The sequence below is a fragment of the Sander vitreus genome, chromosome 4 (assembly GCF_031162955.1).
Source record: "Sander vitreus isolate 19-12246 chromosome 4, sanVit1, whole genome shotgun sequence".
In the NCBI taxonomy this organism is placed as follows: Eukaryota; Metazoa; Chordata; class Actinopteri; order Perciformes; family Percidae; genus Sander; species Sander vitreus.
The window spans coordinates 33,364,563-33,381,646 of NC_135858.1; the positions used below are offsets into that span (position 1 = coordinate 33,364,563).

Consider the following 17,084-nt stretch of genomic DNA (forward strand, 5'->3'; position numbering starts at 1 on the left):
GTGAAGGGGGAGATCGGCCAGCTGGGAGATGTTCTCCTGCTGCTGACAACAGCAATCGAAGATCCTCACCGTCCTAGAGATTCCCCCTGCAATCCCCACCCACACCCACATACCAACTTTGGTATCGATATTATCAATATTTGGATCGATCTACCCACCACTACTACGTGTTGTTTATGTGTTGTTAACATGTTGTTAATTTGTTGTCTATGCGTTGTCCACGTGTGAAAAATCAACATGTTGTCTACGTGTTGTTTACGTGTGAGAAATTACGTGTATTTGAACTGTTTGGCTTTCCATATTTGCTGACCCCAAACGTTTCATCCACCACTCTGTACTCTGCGCATGTAGCCAGTTTGTAGAGCGCAATTGTAATATGCTTCTCGATTGGAACCGGAGGGCCATGGCTTAGCTGGGTCAAGGGACAGGCCAATAAAATTACACAACAGGTCAAATCCGAAAATGCTTCAACCAAAGGGTTTCCGTTAAGTGTCTCTAACACACGATCTTCCAGAACAGTTTGGAGCGCTCTCATTCCCACACCACAGGCCGCTGCATTTACGTGCATCTGCATCATCATAGCAATGTGTTGATAGCGTTGTTTTCTTATTATAGCTTGATATGTCGCTATCAGCTGGCACATAAGCACTATTACACTAATATAGTGGTAATTTTTTTCTCTGCTAGATATTGTTGTCTTAAATTTGATTGTAGACATGGTTGTTTTAAATGTAATATGATGAATAACGTATGAATTGTTCTTACTCATTTTTCCTTCAGAAGTGCCATTTTTTGGACTCTAAGCAGAAATTGTACTGAAATCATCAGGCTCCCATCAGCACTGGTTCAACACAATTCAACAGAACAAAACAGATTATGATTCATTCAAAAGATACATATTTAGAACATTGGAAAAATCTAACAAAAACACAAAGTAGACTAAATTGTTATTTGACTCTTAACAGAGAATATAAATTGGTGTCTGCACACTGTCTGAGATCTGAATCAGAGACGGATCTTGACTAAATACAGGTTCAGTAGCTTAGTTTCCATCCACTTGTCAATCGAATTGTCTGAAGTTCGGCAAAAAAATTCAAGCAAATAAAGCTGGGGAAAGTGTGTTTCCATCCAACGGCGAATAAAAACCTGTGCGTATGTAACATAGTTGAATGGGTTCAGGTTAAATTCTACTAAATTGGCACAATTTAAAACAACCATGTCTACAATCAAATTTAAGACAACAATATCTAGCAGAGAAAAAAATTACCACTATATTCAAATTGTGTACATACAACAATGAAGAAACGGCTTGACCTCTGATTCCAGTACTATTTCTGCTTAGAGTTCAAAAAATGGCACTTCTGAAGGACAAATGTGTAAGAACAATTCATACATGTTATTCATCATATTACATTTAAAACAACCATGTCTACAATCAAATTCAAGACAACCAAATGACAACCAAGACTCTCGTGCAAATGAATTAATGTAATGTGGAACTACTGTTACATACGCGTTTCTTAAGGACACCTAGTCTGTAGCCCCGCCTTAGCGCTGAAGCTCCCAAGCTCCGCCTACATGAGTCGGTCCAGTGAGTCCACACAAAGCAAACTAGTCCCTTCCATATACAACCAAACACGGACGTAGCTGTAGCGGTATCCCTTCTTGCCTCGACCACAAATGGCTTCCAGGCCCATTTGCTTCGCTGTTTGCTGTTAGCTCCGCTGTTGGCGTGTGAAGCTAACGCCACAATTCGCCAACTGCTCTGTGTAACCGAAGCTGCTCTTTTAACATCCCTGCTCTGTGCGTTCACATATGAGACCAGCGCTTGTCTCCCATATCACACTACTAGCTGATTGTCTTATTTTGTTTACAAGTTCCAGATGGAGTCTGGAGATGATGTGGGGTAGCCTACTTATTGTTTATTGTTTACATCTTACTTTATACACTTCAGGCTGTTGCAGCTAGCTCAGGGGAGAGACTGGATGGTACAGCCTGAGACATGGACAATAAAAAAAATTGACTCTGGCCTCTATCTGGTGTTTGTCCCAGAAGTCATGCTCCAATCTACTGAGTGGGCCCCAAATGTCACTTCCATATAGTGCTATCGGTACAATTACACTATCAAATGCAATGTATTAATTTCATTTAATTTTTTATTTAATTTATTAATTTAACATCTCTCTCTCTCCGATAGAAAGAGACAGGATGAGTGGTGTGTGTGTGTGTGTGTGTGTGTGTGTGTGTGTCTCTCTCTCTCTCTCTCTCTCTCTCTCTCTCTCTCTCTCTCTCTCTCTCTCTCTCCCTCTCTCTCTCTCCATGTGCCTGATCGTGTATCTCGCTGTGAGTATATATATAAAATATGTTTTATTTTAGTAAATCATGCGGCTGCACTGTGGTCTTCCTGTATGTGATTACCTGCCTGGCTTGACACATACGCTCGCGTATCGCGAAAGAAATAGAGGAGACGCCGAAACTATCGCTGTAGCGCGCAGACCGACGCGGACACTACGCGCCCAGTATGAATGGACAGGTTGGATAACATGGGCGCCGAAATAGGCCTAAAGATAGCTGAGCTACGCTGCTATACGCGACGCTTACGCGCCCGGTGTGTCGATTCTGATTGGTGCATGTTGCTGGCTGGGCTCAGTCCTGCAGCACCCCGAGAGGCTCTCCATCCGTGACACGGACTGCAAGGAGACGGCGTCGTGGAGCATCAACAGGCCGGATGTGTGCAGGTAGCCTGAGATATGATTTATAATGTAGGCTAGTAATAAATGCTGGAGAGAGAGAGAGAGAGAGAGAGAGAGAGAGACGCTGTTCGCGTGTCTCCAAACGCTGCACTTGTCCGTCTTCATGTCTAGAGAACCGACATGTCGCCACTGCGAAACACTGGATATTTGATTGTTTCTATATTTCATTTGTGTAGCCTATTTTTGTGCACTGTTTAGGTCATTGGTTTTGTTTAATATTTCACCTGTCTTGTTTTTTTAAGCAACAAAATGGGACGGCGGCAGTCACAAAGGAAGCCGCAGTACACGCTGCCAAGTCCAGAAAATAATAACGACAAGGTAAGAGAACTGAACCTTTTGATTATTGATTATTGTTTTTATCAAGCAGAAAATTCCAAACATTTGCTGATTAGTTTCTTAAACGTGTGTTAAATATGGAAGCAAATAAGAGACATAACGTGTATTTGAATTTTCACTGAATACCCTACTTAATATTGTAATATTTTACATTGAAAACGGCCAGTGTATCTTTTGGTTATTCGATTTTCCTTTCATAAATGTGAAGGCCTATTAAAATACCATAAACGTGTGTTTTTTTTTAAAATACAAAATCTGAAATTGAAATAGGTGTTTTTTTCTCTTCCTTTACATCGTCAAAAGGGGAGGAGAGAAATTCAAAATATGCTTTGATTTAGATTTTCTATGTCCTATAACAAAATAAATAAATCACTAGAAAACATCAATCATATTCTGGGACCAGATGTTGTCATTTCCTAGGCAATGGCGTCTGTGTACCAGTGTTGCTTTAGCTCAGGCAATGACGACTTTGGAACCCTACTCTGGTGATGCTTGAGGTTATTTTATTTCATAATGTCACTTTATCATGTCACTCTCCGTCTCTCCCTGCCGCTGAAATACAACTTTGCCGTGAAGAGAGTCAATACCAGCTCAGGAAATAGACTTTCAGTTCACGGCTGTAACGTTACCGCCAGTGGCATAGGCAGAAATAGTATTTTGGGTGGGCCAGTACAAAAGCGAGAGGGCCATTTTCAAAAAGACGTAGAAGTAGCAAAAAGGACAAACTGAAGAAAACAGCAACAATGTTACCTTCCAACATATACTGCATTACAACGTCAATAGCCAGTGTTGGGAAGGATACTTTCAAAACGTATTCCGTTACAGAGTACAGAATACATGCCCAAAAATGTAATTTGTAACGTATTCCTTTACGTTACTCAATCTGCGTAACATCTTCTGAATACTTGGATTACTTCCACATTAAATTGCATTTTATAAGTGTAGGAATGCGGCCATCACATACAGCTTACTAAACAGGCCTATTCTGGTGTGTTCTTCTGTTCCAACTGGCTGAATGTGTACCTAAACAAGCAGATAGATTTTTGTATTTGTAGTCCCGAACTGCATACTACAAAAATCTAAGCTACCACGTGCTAATTTTAGCTAACGTTAGCTTACATGTCAAACGGGGCTGTCAGTCTTTTCACGGCTCTGGGGCTAGTAAATCAGCACGTAGGAGAATGTAAAGTCACACGACGCTGAAAGGAGGTTGGTTGCTGGCAAGCAGAGGTTGCACTGTTATATTTCGTTCTCCCTGTTCTTTCTTTAATGGGAAATGCTGTTTGAATTCCCAAGATAGAAACGCATTCCTGCCCTGGTTCCGTTGTGCCGGTTCCAGCTCCATCTCTATCTCTTGCTAGAGTTGCGAGAGTGAATAAACTCGTGAAACCGAGAAGTATCGTCATGTAATCCATTGATTTCAACAATGTAACTGTATTCTAAATACCAACTATTTAAATTGTAACTGTAACGGAATACAGTTACTCATAATTTGTATTCTGAATACGTAACGCCAGTACATGTATTTCTGAATACGTAACGCCAGTACATGTATTCCGTTACTCCCCAACACTGGCAATAGCAGTACTGTCTACAACATGCTCAACCAACAAAGCTCTGTCTAAAACGTTTGTACACAACAATATAGACAAAAACCTGTCGATTTTAACCTATTAAGACTAAAATATATTTGCACCGGCAGAACCAGCAGCATTGGCTCTGCACAGCACTCTTATAAAATTAACCCACGGCCGCTGCCAAGGACTGAGCCTACATGGGGCGCACGCTCTACTGGGTGAGCTACAGGTCGCCCCGCAGACTCACTTTAGACAGTAACCTCAGTTTTGATCAACACGTCACCGATATCCACAGACGATCTCAGCAGACATTACATGTCATCTGTTAACTCAGAGCACTTTCTGTTGCCCCACACCTCCTGTTGTTACTTTACAAAAGCATAATCTAACCCATCCTGCTGGACTGTTCCCCCTGTTTCCACAGCATGCTCGTCATGTCTTTATTTTTTTAAAGATTTTTTTGGGGCATTTTAGGCCTTTATTTGTACAGGACAGCTGAAGACTTAAAAGGGGAGAGAGAGGGGGAATGACATGCAGCAAAGGGCCGCGGCCGCTGCGTCGAAGACTAAACCTATACATATGGGCGCACGCTCTACCAGGTGAGCTACCCAGGCGCCCATGCTCACCATTTCTAACAAAAACAAACTCACCAAGATCACACACATCGCCTCCAAAATGATCAGCTCCCCTACAGCCAACGTCTCAGACCTGAAGGATGGAGCCATCACACACCTTACCCTCACCATTGTCAATGACACCAATCCCCCTCTATATCCACACTTTACACTGCTGCCATCTGGCCGCAGATACAGGACTCTGAGGTGTAGAAGGACTCACTTTAGCAGAAGTTTTGTTGCTTCTGCCATAGCACTGCTGAACAAACTATCTCGCTGACTTTGCATAGATCCGGTGTTGTAAATGTGGTAGTTTCTATTTGTCTATATACCTGTCTTTATGTTATCGGTTGATGTATTTGTCTGTGTATATTGCCATGTGCATGAAACAGACTGTGAAAACAAATCTCCCTCATTTGACAATAAATATCTACCTATCTATTGAGATCCAATTTAGTATTAACCATCAGACCTCCGGTGCTGGGTCTAATGTTAGCTGCTGCCGTTTTCTTCAAGTAGCAGCTAGCCACCAGCCCGCTGTGACCAGGTTGTGACCCAGGTCCCGGTGCTGGCTGACTCTGGTCCGTCTGCAGAGCTGGCGTGACCCGCACTAGCCAGCTGGGAACCAGACCAGTCTGCCGTGCTTGTGTTTTATTCATGGTACTATTAAAGGTCCAATATGTAATACTGACAGCTAGTGTTTAAAATAGTTACTGCAGTAGAAATGCAAAAACACTGGCGAGAGTCGTCTCCCCCGCCCCCTCCTCCCCAGACTCGAAGTTCACGTTGGTTGCCAGGCTGAGACAGCAGCATTCAACAATGTTAGACAGCGGAGTAGCTAACGTTAGATGCTGGCTATATTGACATTGATTGTCATAAAAGCCCTTGCTCACGCGAAGCTCTGTACCCAACTGACAGGCACGCTTTTTCGGCTTAGAATTACAGTTGGAACCGTTAAAAACCCAACACCCTTGTCGTCCTCTCCACACGCCAGACAGGCCCACTTCCTCGGCTTAGAATTACGATAGGAACCACTAAAAATACCACTACCTTGCCGTCCTATTCCACCCGACTGAACACACTTCATTGGCTTAGAATTACGGCAACAATTGCTAAACACACTGCAAACTCACGGTCCTCTCCCCCCGTTTCACAGCCTCCCTCTCTTGGCTTAAAATAACTTACCATTGTACATGTTGTAAACAGCCATGGATTGTTTGCCTGGTCCTCCGGTAACATTAGCAGTTAGCAGGGTTAGCATGGCGGCGTTAGCCAGGACCAGTCAGGATCAATTTTCTGTCTCTGTGTCTCAATTGTTTTTGCGAGTAACCAACTCGGGTACTCTAGCTATATAATTCAATGTGAGTACACTAATGTTTAAATTACATAAAATGCCCGTCCCTTGTAGCTGTGATAAATTAGCCTGAAGCTAATGCTTACCTGTTCAGGAGTAAATTAGCCAACTCGGCGTCCTTTTGGGCTCTAAGCTGTCTCCATCTTTCAAATACATCTCCAATATTTACCCGGGGTTTGTTACGTCTCTGGTCACGCAACGTTAGAAACATGCCGGGTTTTTTTTTATGTCATGTAGAATCTATCTCCGTTGATCCCGTTTGTTTGTGTGCTGCTTTCATGGCTGTACTAACGTTACAGCTGTAGCGCGCTGGGTTTACTTTTTTACAGGTATATCTGGCAACCCTGCCTGGCTGTCAAACTGGGCAGTTCATACCAACCCACAGGCCAAAACACAAACAGACATTCCGTCACGGAACGGAAATTTCAAAAGGAGAAAATACTGGCATTAGCAATGATGTCAGAAAAGATAGTATTTCAACTTAGCATGTTTCATTAATATCTGATGACATATTGGGGTCATTTTTGGATTTATTACAGTAAATATATTACATATTGGACATTTTAAGGTTTTTATTTCCTTTGGCAGATAGTGATATGCTGTGATGCACTGATGCCAGGCAGGCTAGCTTTGCTTTTAGTCTGAGTCTGTGCGAAACTTCATTTGAATATAACATGCAAATAAATAGAGAGGGAAATGAAGGTGTACATATGAAATAAAAGTCCCCTGAAATAAATAAAAGTTCAATCAGGAGAGACCTCACATGACTGACAGACCACTATTGAACTATATTGACTAATTTATATCTTTATATTTATTGGCTCATTTATTTATCTCAGGATGTATTTCATAGCCATATTTATGTAAAGAGGTGCAAAAAACGGATCAGTCGCTCAGGAAGTTAGACTACAAGTTTCCCTCAACTGCAGAATCGGACGCTGTGAATCGGAAGCTAATTTCAGCGTGGTGTAAGATGAGTCCCATCAAGCTATTGAGCTATTTTCAGTGCAAAATCTCCTCATATTTCTTGCAGAAATCATCTTGCACCCCCCACTTTCCTGTGATATGTGTGCACGCACACACACACACACACACACACACACACACACACACACACACAGTAGAAAAACACACAGGCAGGATGCAACCTTCTGGCCATTAGAGCATAGTCTGTCAGTCATGTGATCCAAGAAAGTGGCTTGAAAATTTAAACTCAAAAGTGATGCGGCTCTGGTAAGGGTAGCCTGGATGTCGCCATGTGAATTATTTCAACTTGAATTTTTGGATCTTCAAAGACGTGAATTCAGAACAAATTACTTCAGTTACATGGTTTTTAAAGTTACATATTTCAATATTAGGTATTCAGTGACTGTTACAGTTAATACTTATGTCTCTTATTTGCTTCCATAGTTAAAGGGTAACTACCGTTTTTTTCAACCTGGACCCTATTTTCCTATGTTTTTGTGTCTTAAGTGTCTAATGGGAACAACAATCTTTGACATTGGTCCAGTATTAAGTTTCTGACAACATTATGGAAAGGAGGTTGACCTTTAAAACCTCTTTGAGACCTTTCTGTTTAACCAGAAACAGCTCTGAAGTTGCTAGTGCTAAACCCACCAGACTCCATTTAAAAAAGCAATACTTTTAGCGTGTATAGATATATAGTAAATCGGTAAACTGTGTTTATTTCAACCAAAACTAGAGTTGTGATGGCTGGAAAAGTGGAAAGACGACCCAAAACGGCTTTTCATAGTTTTATTTTGTTTCTGTTGACTTTGAATGAAGTGTATTTTACGATGCTAAAATTACTGTTTATTTACATGGAGTCTGGTGGGTTTAGCGAACGAAATTTTGCAGATGTTTTTAAGTTTAAAAAAAGGATCTTACTCTTTAACAGAACGGTCAACCTCCTTATAAATCCTTTCCATAATGTTGTTAGACAGTTGTTAGACAATACAAGACACAATATTAATCTGAGCATGTCAGTGGCAAAACAGCACTTTAGTGAAGGTAAATACAAGCTGGACAATTGTTTTATTAACTTACATTGTAGCTAGTTTCTGCAGCGATCTCGCTTAATACTGGACCAATGTCAAAGATTGTTGTTCCCATCAGTCACTTAGACATAAAAACATAGGAAAATAGGGTTGAAAAAAACTGGTGCTAAACTGAAAATAACGGTAGTTACCCTTTAAGTTTAATATCAATCTGAGGCCCTGTGTACACGATGACGCTCGAGTGTGAAAACGAAAAAATATTTTATCGGATGTGCCTTTCGTTTATACAGCGACGGCGTTTTTGGTGCTTAAAAACGCAAAAAAGTGAAACCACCCTCCAGAGTGGAAATCTTAAAAATGCTCCACCGTCCCGTTCGCGTCTAAAGGGAAAAAACGCAAAAGTCTGAAGACAGCGGTGTGGAGAGAGACGAGAGAAAGGCGTCCAGGTAGTCTGTTTTTACGGAGTAGGCTACAGAAATTATAGGCTCCTGTTATCTAAAAGATTTTCAATGTAATGGCTCAGTATTTAAATGAGTGTCACCATATGCACGCAGATCTCCCCCCCAAAACTCTAAACGCGGAATAAAAAGTGAGAATGCAACGCCACTTTTGCGTTTTCTCTTCAGATCGTTGCCGTCTAAACATAGCCTGAACTGAATGTTTGGAACTTTTGGACGGACAAAACAAGTAATTTGAAGACATCACTGCGAGCTCTGGGAATGCAGTGGGCATCCTAACAATTTTTCAGATGACTAATTGATTAATCAACAGTGGAATGCATTATGAAGTATGTGATGTAATGTTGTGTTTAAAGAATGAACATGTATTAGTGATCAGTAGAAGGCTTCATAGTGTCTCTGTGTTCTCGCAGAGGCCGCAGCAAAGAAGAAAGCAGAAACCAAACACTCCCTCAAACAAACGCCTTACTTCTCAACACAGGTGAGATTGCTGCTTGTGCACATTTCATGCCATTCTGTGCTGCCCGGATGATAACGTAATATAATTTACTTTTCCGTCTAGTGCTCAGGGAACCTCAGAGTCAAAGGCCCTTCCACTGCCCCCTGCAGAAGACAAGATGGAGCCAAAGGTGCAGCCGGCTGCTCAGCCCTGCAGCCACAGGGAACACAAGCCCACGGGTTTCAGAGTGAGCAGACACACAGCGGCCTTTCCCTGCCACCGCCTGTCTGATTCAAATCCTACTCTGCAGGAGAGCCTGTCACCAAAGCCAGAGTTAGGCGGTCTGGCTGGCCATGGAGAGGGCGACAGCGACACGGACTTGTCTGAGTCAGAGAGACTTCCTGTGTCGTCCTCTAGTGGGGTTCCTCCACAGCTCCAGCTGAGGCCAGAGGTCATCCAGGCTGAACACTGCCCCTCTCGCAGCCACAGGCCCAGAGGACACGACCATGGTGCTTTTGACTTTCCAGACTTCCTCCCTCCACCTTTTAACTCCTGGAGCCTCAGTCAGCTGGCTGTCTTCTACAACATGGAGGGCCGGGGGGGCGCTCGGCCCAGGCCCGTGGGCCCTTTGGAAAGGTACCTGGATAGGCTGCTGCAGCTAGAGTGGCACCAGATTCAGACAGTGCAGGGGGAGGGTGGGAAGTCAACGGTGTCAGATGTCCTATCCAGCTGCCACAGGTCCCATGCTGCTGCCTCGTCACGCCTCAGCTCTCCAAAGTGCATCCTCCAGTGTCAGCGTGCCTTCTCCCTCACCTTCCTCTCCTGCCTGGCCAGTCACTCTGCCCTGCTCTCCGGCTGTGCCTGCGCTCTCTGCCATATCCGCTACTCCAACTCTAGCACATCATGCTGCCGCTCCTCCCACTACACCCGTCAGTCCAGACTGAGTCCAATGCTGGAGCGCAGGGGGCCCACGTCGCTCCCCAAAAGGAGCTACAGCGAGAACCGGGTGAAGTCCTCAGACAGGAGCTCTGCATCCCGACCTCAGGTGATCAGCAGCCCTGTGCAGACCAACAGCCACCTGAGGAGAATGCAAGCCTCAGGAAATATCCGCAACCCTGTTAAAGGTGCTAACACCAAGCCTCATTCCACTGCCAGAGGCGGGAGTGTCGGGGCTGGGACGGACTGCGTGGGAGCGTTGGGCGACGTGGTGGACTATAGGACAGGAGGGTTTAGGAGGAGGAGTGGCTCAGAGCAGAGAAGAGGTGGAGTAGAAAGACAACAAGGTGCATCAGAGAAACGACGAAGTGGTTCTGAGTATAGAAGAGGAGGAGCTGAGCGGAAGAGAATAGCTGAGCTCAAAGAACGGGAAATAAAACCAGATGATGTCACTGCAATAATGGACAATTTACCTGGGCCCAAACATTCTCCAATAAACAAACCAAACAGACAGAAACAGGTGGTATTTGTTACATAACAGCAGGTTGAGTACTGTAAGTACAATCTGTCTGCCACAGCTACAGTTTAATATTTGATTATGAATGTATATTGTCAGTCATTGTTTTGTTATTTGAGCAGGCTGACAGAAAGCGTAGCAAGATTGTAAATGTATTTTCTTCATTAGTGGATGGATTTCTTTGTTCTTAGCCAATTATAGTTACATTATTATGTTTTATCCAATGCTACGATTGCAGTCAAATAAGATATTGCAACAGTGGATGTTTACATGCACTATTGATCATACATAAATCCTATTTTTTATTTAACCCAGTAAGCCTTTGTCGGCACAAAACACTATGTACGGAGGTTTCAACACGCCGCCAGTTTTAATGGTGATTATGTTTTGGTTTTGGTTTGTTGACCAAAGAGCTGCATAATAAAGGTGATTAAGTTTACCAAACAATTATAATTTGCATGTGTAATTCTTCAAAGGCAATGTAAAAGTTGTCTAATTAATATAGTATGTCTTCTTTAATATAACACAAATCGCACCATCGCTGTAATGCATGTTTCATTTTAAAATAATAAAGTCCTGTTTAAAAATGCTAGAATCTAATAGTTCAATGGTTCTGCTTTTTCAATAAAATACTTCACACCACCCATAGACTGTAACAATGATTGGACGTAGCAGCAGTGAGGTCACCCATTGGTTTGTGGACTGCCGTTTTTGAAGCCTCAAGTTTGGCAAAATGGCCGTCGCCATCATGTTTTTTTAAAACCGGAAATGAGGATACAAGGATTTTGGAGGAGAGGGTGGAGCTGGGGAGGATGATGCGGCCAAGCGCAACATTTATGGTTGCAATGACGCTGCTTGAAGCTAAACGTTAAAAGGGGAAAGTTGCTGATTTTTCAACCCTTCTGAAGCAAGTCATCCTGCAGAGATTTACCGACGGGTAAACACAGACCTCCGGGTACTGAAGCCATTCATCTGCATATACGGCAGAACACAGAGCTGGTTGAAAATCTGCAAACGTTTTCCTAAGTTACCAGCTAACGCTAGCACTAGCTAGCTTGGCTTGCAGAACGCTGAACAACTTTGCTGAAGTGAAAACACACAGTGAGAGGGTCAAAGTTTAAGATGAAAACATGGACAACAGCCAGAAACAAGTTGAGGTCTGTTTTAATGTACCCAGTGTTAGCATGGTTAGCATCGCTGATTCCTGATTGACAGGTCCTAAAGCATCCCCTGCTTTATCGTCTATTTTAAAATAAACGAGACCATCATTTACTGCATGATCATCATGTTGTATTGAAGAAGAATTGAAACTAGTGATTGAGACCATAAACTTATAATGAAAATGTTTACTGAGGTAATAAATCAAGGGAGAAGTAGGCTCATTTTCTCATAGACTTCTATAGAAACAGACTTCTTTTTGGAGCCAGTGGAGTTGCCCTCTACTGGAAGTTACAGAGAATGCAGCTTTAAGGAGCTTCAGCTTTGGCTTCACTTCTCAGGTCCGGAAGTTGGTGCTTGTTTGAAACTCTGTAGCCTGATAGGCAAACTTAAATTTGCAGAATACACCAAGCTCACTCTTTTTTTATCCCCCTCTTTTTATTTTATATGTCATTGTGTAATGATGCTTATTGAGTCTGATAAAAAAAACTAGTAAGTATTGTACTATGCCATTGTTGTTTGTTAAGAACTCACAAAATATAAAGGAGCAAAGAGAAGGCATAAGGAAAAGGAATGAGACGCTAAGACAACACATATCTAAACTTGAGATGAATCAGGATAACACAGATGTTGTTAATCATAACTTTCAGTGGAAGAGCTGCGGTGATCCAGTGGAAATATTAGCACTTATGAATAATGTATGGAAAGATGGAAGGTTTCCATCAGACAGAAAGCAGCAATTTTAAAGCCAGGGAAAGAGGCAGCGCACCCAGGGTCATATAGACCTATTGCACTGACAACAGTGATGTGTAAAATGGAGTGATGACAGATAGATTGGAACTGGAGAAGGAGGATGCTTAGCTGGATACAGGACTTTTGGTGAGAGAGGCATTATCGAATGACACATGCATTGAGGATGGAACACCACAGGGAAGCCAAATCTGTCCAGTGCTATTCGATGTCATGATAATGGACTGGGGAAGCAAGTGTGGATTTAAGATATCAACAGAAGAAACAAAATATGTGTATTTGGCGATATGAAAACTGGAAAGTTTAAATGATTGGGAGTATTTTGTGACAGCATTGTGAGCAAGTGTGAAAAAGTAATAATGATTTACAGGGCAATAGTCATATCGAGACTAGTTTATGGGTTTTTATGTTATGGGACAGCAGCTAAATCTGTCCTCAAGAGACTGGATGTATTGCAGGCAAGAGCACTGAGAGCCGTTTGTGAGGCCTTCCGTACCACCCCAATTCCGGCCTTACTTGTAGAAATTGGGGAGATCCCATTGGGAAATAGAAGATCCAAATTGGCAATGCAATATATATCTAAACTATGGGGACACCAAGGGGAGAACACAGGACGCTAGCTCTGGAAAAGGCTTGGAAATGGGCAGGAGCAAAAGTTAAGATGAAATGTTTTATCTTTGAAATAAATAAGGAGATTTAGAGGACGGAGTTGGACAGGAGAAGGGGGTTGCCCCTAGTTCACTGGCCAGCTATATCACCATGTATTTTACCACCATCAGAGATAGATGCAAAAAAATCACATGATAGCACTGCAGCGTATGGTGAAATAGGGAAAAGACTAAGGAACACCTAGGGACAGTATATCCATATTCATGCATGATGATAAAATGTAAGCATCTGTCTGAGGGGGTTTCAGTCCATACAACAGAGTTGCTGGCTACATTATGGGCTCTGCAGTGGCTAAAGTAGGGGAAAGCAGGACGAACAGTGATATGCTCAGACTCTGCATCAGTTCTGATGACATTGAGGGAGGTAAAGTTTGGAGCCAGGAAAAAGAAGACATGGCCTACAAACTGGCATGGGACTTGGCAAAAATAGGAATGCATGAATATGGGCTCTGTGGAATATATAAGCAACAACAGACAGTGACACATCTACTAATGGAATGCACTGGCTCCACAGAAGAAAGAGAAAGACTGTATGTGGCAATGAAAAGTCTGGGCACAAAAACAATAGCACTGAAAAGCCTGTTAAATCCTACGGGAACCACCCTGGGACTATAAAAGCTGTCCTAGAATACATCAAGGCAACCGCACCTTTGGCAATAGGATAATAAATGGGAATATATTGTTGCCCTGTGGGAGGCAGCAATGTGCCGTAAAGGCATCCAGTGCCTGGGTCAGAAGAAGAAGAGAAAAAAGAACGTTGTTTCAGACCGGACGTATTTTTATAGCACACACACAGCTACCATGGACGCTGTATCCCAGCGTGTTTTGGAGAATTTGACAGAAGTTGAGGAGGCAGCCGAGGATGTTCTGACCACTAAACAACAGGTACGGTTACCAAATACTTAGCTGCGAATAGCTTGCAGAGCACGGCTAACGTTACCTGCGAGGATACGTAACGTTATAGCAGCTAGGCTAACGTTACATTGGTTAACGTTAACGTCAAGCAGTGTACGTTCATTGTATGCCTCATGTGAGCTATAAAATAGTACTGGAAGTCTATTCTTTGATAAAAGCAGTAACGTGCATAGAATCCTGGATCCATGAAATAACTGGCCTTTTAAAAATAAAAACCACAGCACCACTGTATATTTTGAAAGCACATTACACTACATTTTGAACAGAAATTAACACTCGCACAAAGTAATTTCGTTTCAGCAAACAAAAACTCAGTCCGTGCTCAATAAATGTATTTGCATGTTTGCTATTATCCATATTAACGTGTAATAATAACCCACGCGGTTTACTCAAGTGCCCTCTCAAAACCTCTTTCTCTGCGCGCAGGTAGACGCTGCTGCGCTCCGGTCATGTCTCCCTCACTCTCAACACGCTCAACTCTTGACACACAAACGCTCAAAACAGATTGGATGTTCGTCTCCAATTAGATCGCAAGTAGCAGGAAACACAAATCTTCGAGGAACAGTCTTTTTCAGTCAACACCTGTTGGTCTGTTCAAAATATAATGTAATGTGCTTGGAAAATATAGTTCTCTGTGCTCAAAACATACAGTTACTCGCTCAGGAATGAGGCACATACACTCCTGAACAAAATCTTAAGACTGGGGGAAACCTTGCAAGTTTTCCGCATTTCGCGCTAGTGGATCATAACCGGGTTGTAGGTACTGCTTCAAAATGCCAAAAGAAGAAACGGGAGCAAGAGACAAAAAATAGAGAGTAGGCAATTTATTGAAAACTGCATTTAAACTTAAACAGGCTGTTCATCAGCTGATCAAAAGTTTAAGACCATAGCCCAAAAATAAACCCACAACAGAACAAAAAGTGTCAAAAAAGGACTCAGTAGTGAGTAACCCCACCGTTCTTGTTGATCACTTTAAACGCTCGTTTCGGCATGCTTGATGCAGCTGTTCCGAGGAGGCTGCTGGGAACGTTGCTCCATGTGGTGAAGATGGCTTCACGAAGGGCATCCACGGTCTGGAACTGACGTCCGTTTTTGTAAACTTCCCTTGCCATCCATCCCCAAATGTTCTCAATGGGATTAAGATCAGGGGAACACGCAGGATGGTCCGAAAGAGCAACGCTATTCTCCTGGAAGAAGTCCTTCGTCAGGCGGGCCGTGTGAATTGCAGCGTTGTCCTGTTGAAAGACCCAGTCATTACCGCACAGACGGGGCTCCTCAGTCAAGAGGGATGCCCGCTGCAACATGTCCACATAGCCAGTCGCCGTTTGACGCCCCTGGACAACCTGAAAATCCATTTTCCCATTGAAGGAAAAAGCACCCCAAATGATGATGGAGCCTCCTCCACTGTGCCGCGTAGAAAACCTCTCCGGTGGGATCTCCTTCTCATGCCAGTAACGTTGAAAGCCATCAGGACCATCCAGGTTAAATTTTTTTCTCGTCGGAAAAATGTCCCATGTTTGGTGCTCCCTTGCAAATTCCAAACGGGCAAGTTTGTGGCGTGGGAGGAGACGTGGCCTTTGAAGACTTTTTTTTGTTCTTGAAGCCCTTCTCTCGCAGATGACGTCTTATGGTTACTGGGCTACAGTCAGCACCAGTAAGGGCCTTAACATGGGTTGAGGATCGACCTGTGTCTTCACGGACAACCCGTCGGATCCTGCGGCTCAGTGAAGGTGACATTCTTTTGAGTCTACCACTTGACTTTTTTGTCCCATAACTCTCAGGCTCTTTTAAGAAATGTAAAATGACTGTCTTACTGCGTCCAACCTTGGCAGCAATGGCGCGTTGCGAGAGGCCTTGCTTGTGCAGCTCAACAATCCTGCCACGTTCAAATAGAGAGAGCCTTTTTGCCTTTGCCATCAGGAGATCATGACAGTGTGACTGCCTGAAGAACAATGACACGAAAGCCATACTTTTGTGCAGATTTTACCTTTTTATGCCTATGGTCTTAAACTTTTGATCAGCAGATGAACAGCCTGTTTAAGTTTAAATGTAGTTTTCAATAAATTGCCTACTCTCTATTTTTTGTCTCTTGCTCCTGTTTCTTCTTTTGGCATTTTGAAGCAGTACTTACAACCCGGTTATGATCCACTAGCGCGAAATGCGGAAAACTTGCAATGTTTCCCCCGGTCTTAAGATTTTGTTCAAGAGTTGTATAACTGTATATTGTGACCTGGTGTTCTCTGTGGGTGTTTCAGATAGTTGACCTGGACACTAGGAGGAACAGGAACAGAGAGGCGTTGAACGCACTGAAAAATGAAATATCAGATTCAGGTGAGTGACAGGATGTTGTCAGAGAACAGAAAAGGCTCCGTAGTGATTATCAGTAATATCATAGACATATTTGGCTTAGCCTACGGAAACAATTGTCCCGGTGATTTCACAGTGGACATGAGTAGGGTTGGGCATCGTTTGGATTTTAACGATTCTGATTCCAATTGCCCAACCCTAGACATGAGTCCGGTGCATAGTGGTAATACTGTTGTTGACTAAACACTGCTGTCATTTGTAGAGAAAGTGAAGGTTTGCTTCGGAAACATGTTCATCAAATTTCC

The 17,084-nt window shown here is 42.9% G+C and overlaps 2 protein-coding genes across 2 annotated transcripts in view; both read left to right on the top strand.

Annotated features, from left to right (window-relative positions):
* The first annotated feature begins 1,638 nt into the window (after positions 1–1,638).
* On the top strand, positions 1,639–11,552 carry LOC144516349 (uncharacterized). Its single transcript, XM_078247574.1, has 4 exons — positions 1,639–2,738; positions 2,996–3,071; positions 9,503–9,570; positions 9,652–11,552. Exons 2-4 carry the CDS (start codon positions 3,003–3,005, stop codon positions 11,000–11,002), a joined length of 1,488 nt encoding a protein of 495 aa, XP_078103700.1. The 5' UTR covers positions 1,639–2,738; positions 2,996–3,002; the 3' UTR covers positions 11,003–11,552.
* Positions 11,553–14,310: 2,758 nt separating this feature from the next.
* The window catches only part of pdrg1 (p53 and DNA-damage regulated 1), an 8,583-nt gene continuing 5,809 nt past the window's right edge, over positions 14,311–17,084 (top strand). The window contains exons 1-3 of the mRNA XM_078249391.1: positions 14,311–14,442; positions 16,728–16,803; positions 17,042–17,084. The exon at positions 17,042–17,084 is cut by the window's right edge and continues 32 nt beyond it. Coding sequence (XP_078105517.1) covers positions 14,359–14,442; positions 16,728–16,803; positions 17,042–17,084 — 203 coding nt within the window. The 5' untranslated portion in view covers positions 14,311–14,358. The remainder of the gene's footprint in view (positions 14,443–16,727; positions 16,804–17,041) is intronic.

What these genes read in the sequence shown, in the direction of transcription:
- LOC144516349 (XM_078247574.1), top strand. Translation starts at nt 3,003, where the DNA reads ATGGGACGGCGGCAGTCACAAAGGAAGCCGCAGTACACGCTGCCAAGT. An exon ending in CAGAAAATAATAACGACAAG is followed by an intron (nt 3,072 to 9,502) that starts GTAAGAGAACTG and finishes GTGTTCTCGCAG; the next exon opens with AGGCCGCAGCAAAGAAGAAA. An exon ending in CGCCTTACTTCTCAACACAG is followed by an intron (nt 9,571 to 9,651) that starts GTGAGATTGCTG and finishes TTTTCCGTCTAG; the next exon opens with TGCTCAGGGAACCTCAGAGT.